Genomic DNA, 12,093 nt, shown 5'->3' with positions numbered 1-12,093 from the left:
GGGATGGGATGGGAGGGGAGAGGAGAGGGAGGGAGGGAGTGAGTGAGTGGCCAGGGTGCGACTCATCTTTGCTGGGAAACTGGCAGAGGGGACGGGGATGGGGATGGGTGTCCTGCTCTAAACGAGCCGGGTCTGTTTCTTCTTGTCCCCCTGCTGTGGGGAGAGGCGGGGGAAAGCCGGCTGTCAGAGTCGGAACGTCCAAAGGAAAAGGCCCCAAAACAAACAGCTGCCGCCGGTCGCAAAGGGTATACACCTATTTTTTTTAAACCAAAACAAAACACCCAGCCACCCAGTTAAAAAAAAATATATAGGCAGGTAAGAAAATTCTGTGTGCAGTAGCTCCAGGTTCCAGAATATAACTGGGGCTCAACTTGAAGCCAGGTAGCCCTGCCCCAATCCCTGCGCCCGGTCTCGCGATAGCCCCGGCCCTGGCGGAAGAGCGAGAGTGGGAAGCCGCCATTTTCTGAATAAAGTAGCGAGGAGCGGCCGAAAGGGAAAAGCAGAAATGTTAGTTTTAACCCGGTGGCCTGGTCGGGCTGGTGAAACAGCCCGCGTGTTTTAAACTCCCTCCAAGCATTATTCGCGCGTGGAAACCTTTCTTTGTTTTTAAATCGCTGCCAGAGGTCCTGCGTGCGGCGGAGTGTGGACACGTTGAGTTTGCAGCCTCGGCGGCAGCTGTTTGTTTTGGGGCCTTTTCCTTTGGACGTTCCGACTCTGACAGCCGGCTTTCCCCCGCCTCTCCCCACAGCAGGGGGACAAGAAGAAACAGACCCGGCTCGTTTAGAGCAGGACACCCATCCCCATCCCCGTCCCCTCTGCCAGTTTCCCAGCATCTGCCCCTCACCCCTCACCCCTCCCCCCGTCACTGGCGAGGTACCCGTGTCCTCTTTACCCCACCCCTCCCCACCCCCCCATCCCCTTCCAAAAGGATCGATCACCATGATGATAGAAAACCTTGATGCACTCAAGACTTGGCTCACCAAGACTCTCGATCCCATGTAAGTACACGAGTCCTCCGATGATGAAAACCAAACTGGTTAAACAGATCCACGAGGTTGCTGCATCAGAAATTGGTTTTTTTCCCCCTCCACGTCGGTGTGATCACAGTCAGAACTGAATCCCATGATTTGGGAGAATTCTGTCAAAAGTCTGCACTGTAACCAATTGGATTAGTCTGCGGAAATATTGCGCCATGTATTTAGGAGACTTCCAGATCAGGTCTAGAATCGGTCAGTAGTTTAGAAGTTTCTCAACTGCATGATGGTGAGTTTCATGTGGTCCATTAACAGCACATGTGTGCAGCTTGAATAAATATACTATTTTAACTATTCTTTGGGTTCACAGCAGTAAGTACAATTGTAATATATATTTGAAAGCGCTTTTTTTTTTTTTTTTGGGTGTCAATTGTAGTGCATGTGCTGAACATCAAAAATGCTGACTGCACATTGGCATTGACAATAATATCTAAGTAATTCAGCACATCTTTATAGTTGGTTATTTTGTTTCAGATTATTTTTGTCCTACATTATGCATGTGAAAATCAATATTTTGCCAGACTGGAGTGCAATTATGCCAAATTGAATTGATGCACTTCAGAAGTTTATCCCGGTAAATTCTTGTGAATTGTGCTTGCACCAGTAAGCCAATTTCTATGTCAAATATACACTAAGTGGAGCCATCGCTGGTGCATCACTCGTTTAGATTTGATTGTTGGCAGAAGCAATTAGGTTGCATTGATCCAAAGGATTGCATGCCATTTGTTTGTTCGCTATGCATGTGGATTGCTAGTACAGGTTTTTATTTTAAAAATAAACTTTATTCAAGATTTCAAGATCAATTTATTGTCACATGTACCAATTAAGGTACAGTGAAATTTGAGTTACATAATTCATAAAATGTATACAGGAAATATAATGAAATCAGTACATACCTTCCTTTATATTTTGTGTGGTGTCATCAGATCAAACTGTTTGTTCTTTTGCTGCTTAATGTAATGAACCTCCCTGAGTGGTTTGCAGCCATGACTGAGGTAGGCTGCGTTTTTGAAGTTACTTAGTCACCAGTTTTCCTTTGACACCCTCAACTCACCTGACCAATTACAACTCCCATTCTGAAGAAGGGTCTCGACCCGAAACGTGACCCATTCCTTCTCTCCCGAGATGCTGCCTGACCTGCTGAGTTACTCCAGCATTTTGTGAATAAATCCCATTCTTCCTTGTCCCCCATGGTTATATCAAACTCTAAACTCCTACTTGATTACCCAAACTGTCTCATCCAGAATTACTTCTAATTCAAACCGATAGCAGCTGCTGAATTGGATTTCCTTTGTGATGCCTTGGGCCTCAGGCTACTGAATTTCCAAGAGGCTGCCCATTACTAAAAAAGATAACTTGCCATTAGAGGAACAAAAATAGAAAATACCAGATACTTTCGGCAAGTTACGCAGCATCTGTGAACAAACATGTGGTGAATACTTGGGTCAGTGACCATTCATCAGCATCGCTGAGGAAATTCTACTTCATATTTTACTCTTAACAAACCTAGTTATTTAGTTATTCACCTGTTTGACTCGTTGCCTGTAAATGTTTGGGTCGAACTCCATTCAATTATCCACTCTTCATTCTGAAACATTGATTCTAGTGGTCAAGCTTGATACTATTAAAAACAAGGGATCACCCATATCATTCATTTAGGACAGGTGAAGTGAATTGTTTGATAGCTGTGACTCTTCAAAGCTCTCTTTTGCAAAGAAGCCAGACATAGGAAGATTCTTAGTAAAATAGGAGTGAAAGCCTGCAGTGGATAAGTAGGATTATTAAGTTGAAGTTAGTCAGATCAAGCATAATCTCATTAAATGGCAGATGAAGTTTAAAGGACTTGCTCCTGTTCTTAATTTGTGCAGTCTTAGACTGCAGCAATATTACTAAATACTCGATTACATTTTCCTGTAAGTGATTTATTTTCTTAAGGCACGTTGAGCTTAAAGTCAAAATATATTGTTATATTTCCCTGGAAAAGGCCAAGAGGTCTTGCATACTATTTTGTTCTGTACTTTATAATGGACCATTTTATGAATAATAAGGAAATAGTTGGACTATAAGAAATATTGAACTGAGTTCTAGTTGTGGTGTGCACAAAGATGGCAAACTGATCAATTTTAATGCAAATAGAAAATGTTTTAAAACTCAGCATGTAAGGAGGCAACATTCTCAGAAAGAGAAACGGATTTAATATTTGAGGCTCACAATCCTTATCATCAATGTTTTTGTATGTGCTGATGAGATTTTCTGTTATAAGGGCCGTATAGCATGTTGATTAACTTATGCATGACATTTCTCACAAAACATAAGATTGGATATTTACTGTAAATAGACTTGCACCACATGGGACTTTGACAGGCTTGGATTGTTATAAATGAATCACGATCATTGAAGTATTGTTAAAGTGATACTGTAGAAGGAAATGTGGCAGCCAATTCATTCTGTGCTAGTTCTCACAAGCAATAATTTTGATTGAATGATAAATATTGGGCTGAACACGAGGTATAAATTCCTGTTTTCCAAAGTATTGTCAGAGTTTTATTGTTCATGAAAGTGTGTAGGTGGGGAGTTCTTTTTTTAACTCCTTATCCATCTCCCAAAGCTGCATTTCCGTTAGTGGCATCATTCCTTTCAGCACTGGAATAATATCTGAGCTTTTTGCACTCAAGTCTCTGGAGTGTGATTTGATCACACAATCTACTGAATCAAGAATTCTGATGCTTCTAGCTTAGCTACCTGTGCAACATCTTTGTCACTGCTACAGTCCAAACACTGATACCTTAATTATATTAAATTATTTAGCTTTTACAGCTCTATGGTGGAGATATTTCTAAAAGTTCACTCTCAAGAAATTTCTTCTCTGCCTAAATCTGAAACAATGGCTCCTAGTGGACTGCTATAGTGACATATTTAGTAGAATACCACACCTTCTGAAAATTGGATCAACCCAACCAATTTCAACTCTCTGACTGCCATTTACATGTTCTCTCTATGATTGCATAGGATTCCTTTGCCTGACCAGTTTCCTCACTATTCTAAAGCTGTGGGTTGGTAGTATCGCTGTCTTATTTATAGATATATATAATTTATAGATAACAGTGGAGAGTGTTTAATTGTCATATGTACCGTGAACAGAACAATGAAATTCTTGCTGCAGCTTTATGCCCCCATTAACACAATAACAAGTAAATGGACAATAATTAATACAACAAGAATCTACTAATCAGTTATTATAATACAAAGCCCAAGAACGTGGTGCAACCCAAAACACAGCCCATAGTAGATTGTTGCTGAGGTAAGGTTGTGCATGCGGTTCAAGAACCAGATGGTTGCTGGGCAGAAGCTGTTCTTGAACCTGAAGGTCATGGTTTCTGGGCTCCTATTTTCTTCCTGATTGCAGCAGTGAGATGAGAGCGTGTTTGTTATCCATCAAACAACACTGGTATTGTCGGTGAATTGAAAGGTGGCATTAGAGATGTGTCTGGCTACACAGTGAAGGATATAGAGTGAGTAACCCAGGGAACAAGCACATAGCCTTGTGGTGCTCCTGTGCTGATAGTCATCAAGGAGGAAGTGTTGTTATTAATTCGTACCGATTGATGTCTGCTGATGAAGTCAAGAATCCAATTGCATAGGGATGACCGTAGATCAGTTCCCTGAGTTTAGAGGGGATGGTGGTGTTCAACACCAAGCTGTAGTCAAATGAACAACACCTGATGTACATGTTCTTATTATCCCAGTGGTGCACTGCAGAGTGGAGATCCAGCAAGATTGCATCCACATGTAGGAAAGAACTGCAGATGCTGGTTTAATTCGACGATAGACACAAAATGCTGGAGTATCTCAGCGGGACAGGCAGCATCTCTGGAGAGAAGGAATGGGTGATGTTTCGGGTCGAGACTCTTCTTCAGACTGATCTGAATTGCATCCACTGTTGACCTGCTGTGACAGTAGGCGACTTATAGTGGCTCCAGGTCCTTTCTAAGGCAGGTGTTGATATGTATCATAACTAACCTCTCAAAGCATTTCATTATAAAAGATGTTAGTAGTCATTTCAGCTTGATCTTCTTGACGTTCTTTTAAAGCAGGTGTTGACCTTGGACCTTAGCAGTGAGAGATTGAATATGTCCACAAACTCCACTCGGTTGGTCCATGCAGGTTTTAAGAACACAGCCCGGTACATCATCAGGGCTAATTGCTTTCCGAGGGTTCACCCTCGTGAAGGATCTTCCGACCTAATTTACTGAGATCACAGTGTTTTCAGAGGCTGTCAGAGCCTGAGAAAGTATATCTATATTCTCCCTTTCAAAGTGAGCATAGAAAGCATTGAGAGCATCTGGGAGTGGATGCATTGCTGTCACTTGAGCCACTACTTGGTTTCATCCTTTTCAAAATATTAGCTAGAAGTCTAACCATAGCTGCTGAACTTCTATCTGCTCCTCCAGCTCAGACCAAAAGTGTCTCTTTGTAATCCATGAAGCTCTCTACTTGAAGCATCTTCTTGTTTATTTCATTACTGCTCATATATGTTCCAAGAGGGTGTGATTTGACATTAATGTATCTTGACATTCAGTGGCATAACAATTGTCTAAACCCCCATGATTGACATCCTGTGATGGGAGGAGTGAGGGTGAAGATCACCATTGACCAGAAACTTAGCCATACAAACATACTGTGCAATAAGGACAAGTTAGATTTTTACCACCTCCAAAGAGATCTCACCACTGGCCACATTTTCCCATCTCCACCCCTTTCCGCAGAGACTGTTCCCTCTGCAACTCCCTGGTTAATTCGTCACTTCCCACCCAAACCACCCCCTCTCCAGGTACTTTCCCCTGCAACCGCAGGAGATGCAACATCTAACCCTTTAACCCCTCCCTCGACTCCATCCAAGGACCCCGAACGTCCTTTCAGGTGAGGTAGAGGTTCACTTGCACCTCCTCAAACCTCATGTACTGTGTCCGCTGTTCCAGGTGTGGACTCCTTTATGACCAAGCGCAGACTCAGCGATCGTTTCGCTGAACACCTCTGCTCAGTCCGCCTCGGCTTTCGCCATCTCCTGTTTGCTAAACACCTTAACTTCCCCCTTCCATTCCTATACTGACCTTTCTGTCCTGGGCCTCCTCCACTGTCAGGCCCAATGCAAATTGGAGGAACAGGACCTCGTATTTTGCTTGGGCAGCCTGCAACCCTTGCTTTCTCTCTCTCTCTCTCTCCATAGTTCTCCGACTACTTTTACTGTCCTATTAAATCTTACTTAGTATGCCACCTTGTCACCGTCCCCTCAGCTAATATACCATTCTACATTACCTTATCATTACTTTGATCTGTCGGTTTCACACTTCACCTTTCCATATCTCTAGACCCCTTCTCCCCTAACTCTCAGTCTGAAGAAGGGTCTCGACCCAAAATGTCACCCATTCCTTCACTCCAGTGATGCTGCCTGTCCCACTGAGTTACTCTGGCATTTTATGTCTATCTTCGGTGTATAACCAGCATCTGCAGTTCCTTCCTACAAATGATCTTGAAATGCTGCTGATCTTGGAATTTTCAAACTTTTCCAGGATCTACAAAGTGTGACGAGTATTTGCCAATATGAATGTATTTCCAATAACGATTCCTAAAATTCCTAAGAAATTGGATAAGAACCCACTGATTGGTATATTCACCAGCCCAATATTGACTCCTCCAAGGACCCCAACAATCTTTTCAGGTGAGGCAGAGGTTGACTTGCATCTCCTCCAACCTCATCTACTGTATCTGCTGTTTCAGGTGTGGACTCCTATATATCGGCGAGACCAAGCGCAGGCTTGGCGATCGTTTCACTGAACACTTTCGCTCAGTTCGCCTAACCTCCCTGATCTCCTGGTTTCTTTAACACCCCCTCCCATTCCCACACTGACCTTTTTGTCCTGGGCTTTCTTCATTGTCAGAATGAGGCCCAGCGCAAATTGGAAGAACAGTACTTTATATTTTGCTTGGGCAGCTTACACCCCAGCAGTATGAATATTGACCTCTGACTTCAAGTAACCCTTGCTTTCCCTCTCTCTCCATCCCTGTTCTCCGACTAGTCTGACTGTCCATCTGATTACATTGTATCTCTGTCTGCTTTGTTGTCACCTTCTCCTAGCTAACAATGGTCGATTCTACATTTTCCTTGATCTGCATCTCTTACTCTTATCTCTGAAACGCCCTCTCCCCTGACCCGCATTCTGAAGAAGAGTCTCGACCTGAAACATCACTCATTCCTTCTATCCAGAGATGCAGCCTGTTACAGAGATGCAGCCTGAGTTACTCCAGCACTTTGTGTTTAAATTTCCCCTCACTGACCTGAAAGCTATGCCCTCTAGTTGCCTTTTCCACTAAGGGGAAAAGGTTTCTGACTGTTTACCTATGCCTCTCATAATTTTATATGCTTTTATTATTATCTCCCCTCAAAGCCCAAAGCTTCAGAGAAAACAATCCAAGTTTTGAACAACCTCCTGATAACTAACATCCTTTAATCCAGGCAGCATTTTGGTACATCTCTTCTATAACTTCAATGACGTCACATCCTTCCTGTAATGGGATGAAAAGAACTGCACCCAATACTCCAAATATGGCCTTAGCAAAGTTTTATAAGACTTCCTGATTCTTATATTCAATGTACTCTTGTATCATGTTTTGGGACTATTTTGGCAAATATTTGTCAAAAGTCTCAAATTTAAAAGAAAAGCAGTACAAATATTGTGAAAATGACACGGCTTGAATGTTTAATTAAACTTGCATTAATGGTCGTTCTCCATATTCTGCAAAAATGCACAATTGTTAGTTTAGCTCAATTTGAAAACCAGCATAGCCACGTTCTGCATTCACTCTTCTCCGCATTAAGAGAGTGCGGTTATGGCGAAGGATGGAACTGTATTGCAACAGCTGCTGTAAATGTCATATCAGGTAAGTTGGGTTTTCAAACTGGTTGAGATGACACCAGACCGCTGAAAAGCTCAATCATACACCAGAAAACATAGAAGTCATATTTGGTCATTATGAATCGCGCTGCTGGCAACATAATCAAGGACGAGTCGCACCCTGGTCATTCCCTCTTCTCCCTCTCCCATTAGGCAAAAGGACGTATAAAAACGCATGACTCCAGATTCAGGGACAGTTTCTTCCCAGCTGCCATCAGGCAACTGAACTGTCCTGTCACACTGGAGAACAATCCTGAACTATCTACTCATTGCAGACCCTCGGACTATGAGCGGACTTTACTCAGCTTATATTGCACTAAACGTTATTCCCCTTATCATTATCTGTACACTGAATGACTCAATTATAATCATGTATTGTCTTTTCGCTGACTGGTTAAAACACAACAAAAGCTTTTCGCTGTACCTGGGTACATGTGACAATAAACTCAACTGAATTGTATTGAAGGTTATGGTGTTTATGGTTGGATTTATTTATTCAAATAAAGTTAAGGTTAATATTTCTGAACTGGATTATTTTATCATTATAAACAGTTTTAAATAACGTGAAATTCCACCGAAGATGCAGGAGGATAGCATTTTATGTTTAAAATGTTTTAACTGAAGCTTGTATCTGTTCTTCTGTTGGTTGGGGGAAAATATTAGTTCATGGATATTGCACATTGGAGCAACACATATTCAAATCACAGCATTAGTTCCTACACAAAAGATAAATATTGAGACATTTTCTGTTATCCATCCATTGCATCTAGGCCGAACTTTCAATTAAAATCATTTTATTTCAGATTATTTTAATAGAATTACAATTTTGTTGTATGCACTAGATTATTGAAAATACCCGTCCAGCGCGTTTTGGCATTCTCTTTCCGAATGGTGAAAGAACTTAGGAAAATTATACTAATTTAGTCTACTACACTGCCATGGGTGGTGCAGCTGGTAGAGTTACTGCCGCACAATGCCAGAGATCTGGGTTCAGCCCTGAGCTCGGGTGCTGTATGTGTGGAGTTTGCATGTTCTCCTTGTGACCACGTGGGTTTCCTTCCACATCCCAAAGACATACAGGGTTGTAGATTAGTTGGCCTCTAAGTTGCCAGCTGTTTCAGGGAGTGGATGGGAAAGTGGGATAACATAGAACTAGTGAGAACGGGTAATCGATGCATGGGCTGAAGAGCCTATTTCCATGCTGTATCATTAAACAAAATTAAATGTCAAGAGTTACAGAAATGGTCTAATATAATAGTTTAATTTGTTTTGCCCCATTTTTGTTGAGAGGGATGTAGCCATCTCCCCTTTGTGCCGCCATACTGCTCTGTATCTCATCACTTCAATTTCAACCTGAGTATATTTCCTGGATGTTTGTCATTTTGGAATCACAGGCAAAAATGTGGTCAAATTTTCAATACCGGTGAGTTGAAAAGTCGCAAAATGAATTTAACATTAAGAGGAGCAGTGGGAGGTCATGACCATTCAAGTCTGTATTCAGTAAAATTGTACTGTTTTGGTCTTCGATTTCACTTCCATTCCTGTTTCTTTGAATCTGTGATGTGATGCTTCTGTATGTTTTTGGCCTTGAATATATTTTCATTTAATCTGGCACAAAATCACATAGGATTAGGTACCTCCTGGTTGGTTTAAAAGTACTGATGCCGGGAAATCAAATTCCTACAATGACACTGCATTTCCATAATATTCTGGAGCAACAATTAGTAGCGTTGGAATATTCTAGCACAATATGAGGAAGAAAATAAAACCTAAAAATAAAAACGTTAAAGTTCTATATGGTAAAACATTGTATAGATTGTATAGATTGCTGGAGTCTTTTGGTCTGCGTTATTTTAGTCATCCCAATCATTTAAGGCTGGTGCTTGTTTTGATCAATTCTTACAACCTTTAGTTGCAACTTGGCATTATGAAGGTAATGCAAGGGTCAGGCCTTGCGGATGAAGATGAAATCCCAGTCTCAGTGGGAGGGTGGGGAGTAACCTTTACTGCATGCTGGCAATCATCAGTGGTGCAGAGTTCACCACATGGGCAAGTTGCAGAGCTCACGAGACTGAATATTGTGACTCCAACTTGTGAATGGAAGTCATTTTGGGTAATGCTGTTCCACATATAAAGCATTTTATCTTGATGCATCACAGCTTGGTTTGGGAACAGGTCCACCTAAGACCGCAAGAAATTGCAGCGAATTGTGGACGCAGTCCAGACCATCACCCAAACCAACCTCCCTTCCATTGACTATTTATACATCACGCTGCCTCAGCAAGGCCATCAGCATAATCAAGGACGACTGGCCTGGCCACTCTCCTCCCCTATCCCACCAGGCAAAAAGGTATAGAAGTGTGAAAACACACACCTCTAGATTCAGGAACAATGCTTTCCTCAGCTGTTATCAGGCAACTGAATCATCTTACCACAACTAGAGAACAGTTCTGAACTACTATCTACTTCATTGGTGACCCTTGGACTATCTCTGATTGGACTTTACTGGCTTTAGCTTGCACTAAACGTTATTCCCTTATCATGTATCGAGCCACAGTAAAAGTAATTGTGTATTGCCTTCATGCTGACCGTAGCTTTTCACCGTACCTTGGTACATGTGACAATAAACTAAACTGAACTGTTATTGATGAATCATGTAAAGTACCTTGAACTTTGTAATATAGATGAAGAATAAATAAATGCTTGAATTGTCATTCTCTCATTGTATTGTAGGAACTTGTCACTATATCAGTAGTCAACAAATAGAATTGTGGATGAATGGCCAAATGTTTCAATCATAGTTAACTTGAGTTAGTGTCACTACTTAAGTGGCAGTATGCGTCAGATTGAAAGTCATGCTGTAAGTGTAAACAAATTTGACTTTGAAATAAAACATTATTTTATTTTAGCCATCACAGATTTTACTTTTACAAATGATTTGGCTGGCCATGCCAGGAAAAAACCAAAAAACATCAGGAGAGTTGAATTTATGAAGGATAGTTCTTTCAAAATTGAAATCTTTGTTAATCTTAATTAAGATTTGTGATTTCTAATAATTAAAGAAATAAAAGTTTGCTGAACATATTTCAGTAGTCACATAATTTCTGTTTTTATTTCTTTGTAGATGTGATGCAGATCCATCTGCACTTGCTAAATATGTTGTCGCATTGGTAAAGAAGGATAAAACTGAAAAAGAGTTGAAGGCATTGTGTGTTGACCAATTAGATGTCTTTCTTCAGAAAGGTAAAGAACATCACATGAGCAAAGCATACAAATATTGGTTCATGAGGGTCCTGAAGTTTTGTATCTAATGGTTTGAAATTTATTAAGTAGTTTATAGTTCGTTGATGATTAATCATAGAATCATTACATTATAGAAGAAGTTGATTTGACCAATTGGGCCTATGCTAACTCTGCAATAGAAATGCAGCCAAGTTTTATTTTCTGCCTCTTCCACTGCTATCGTGTTTTTTTCTGTCATTTATGTTCAATACCCTATTGAAAGTCACACTTGGATTGGCTTTGATCAGCCTTTCATGTTAGTGATATCTGAATTGTGCTAACTTAATGTTCGAGTATATTTTGCCATCTATTACTTTGTATCATCCTGATTCATTTGCCAGTAACTTTAAACACAAACAATAGGAGCAGAAGTAGGCCAACAGGATTCACAGGCCTGGCCTGCAGTTTAATGAGTATGGCTGATCCTTCAGCTCCCTTACACCAATTTCTCAATCTTTCAAAATGTATCAATATCCACCTTAAATGTATCTAATAATCTGCCTTTCTGTTTGAGACTACCATTCGTGAAAATATTCCCTCTGACAAGCTCACTTAAGATCTTGTATGTTTGAATAAGATCATCCCTCATTCTTCCAAACTCCAAGGAATACAGACTCAAACTGTCCAGTGTTTCTTGATATGATAACACTCTCATCGAGGAATTAGCCTTGTGCATTTCTTTTGAACTGTCTCTTTATTTTAGGTGAGGGGACTAAAACTGTGCACAGTATTCCAGGTGTGGCCTCAACAACACCCTATATAATAGATGTTCTCTTTCATTAAACTCTAAGCCATTTGCAATGAATATTCCATTTGCCTTTATA

At 40.9% G+C, this 12,093-nt stretch overlaps 1 protein-coding gene across 3 annotated transcripts in view; it reads left to right on the top strand.

The window, feature by feature from the left end:
• The first annotated feature begins 349 nt into the window (after positions 1-349).
• rbm26 (RNA binding motif protein 26) overlaps positions 350-12,093 on the top strand; it is an 88,118-nt gene continuing 76,374 nt past the window's right edge. For 2 of the 3 annotated variants that reach the window (XM_078402320.1, XM_078402319.1), the window contains exons 1-2: positions 350-998; positions 11,112-11,230. In XM_078402320.1, the coding sequence (XP_078258446.1) occupies positions 940-998; positions 11,112-11,230 (178 nt within the window). In that variant the 5' untranslated portion in view covers positions 350-939. The remainder of the gene's footprint in view (positions 999-11,111; positions 11,231-12,093) is intronic. The other variant, XM_078402321.1, reaches the window with a different exon arrangement.

This window comes from Rhinoraja longicauda, chromosome 7 (genome assembly GCF_053455715.1).
Source record: "Rhinoraja longicauda isolate Sanriku21f chromosome 7, sRhiLon1.1, whole genome shotgun sequence".
Classification (NCBI taxonomy): Eukaryota; Metazoa; Chordata; class Chondrichthyes; order Rajiformes; family Arhynchobatidae; genus Rhinoraja; species Rhinoraja longicauda.
This window is presented reverse-complemented; position numbering and strand designations above follow the sequence as displayed.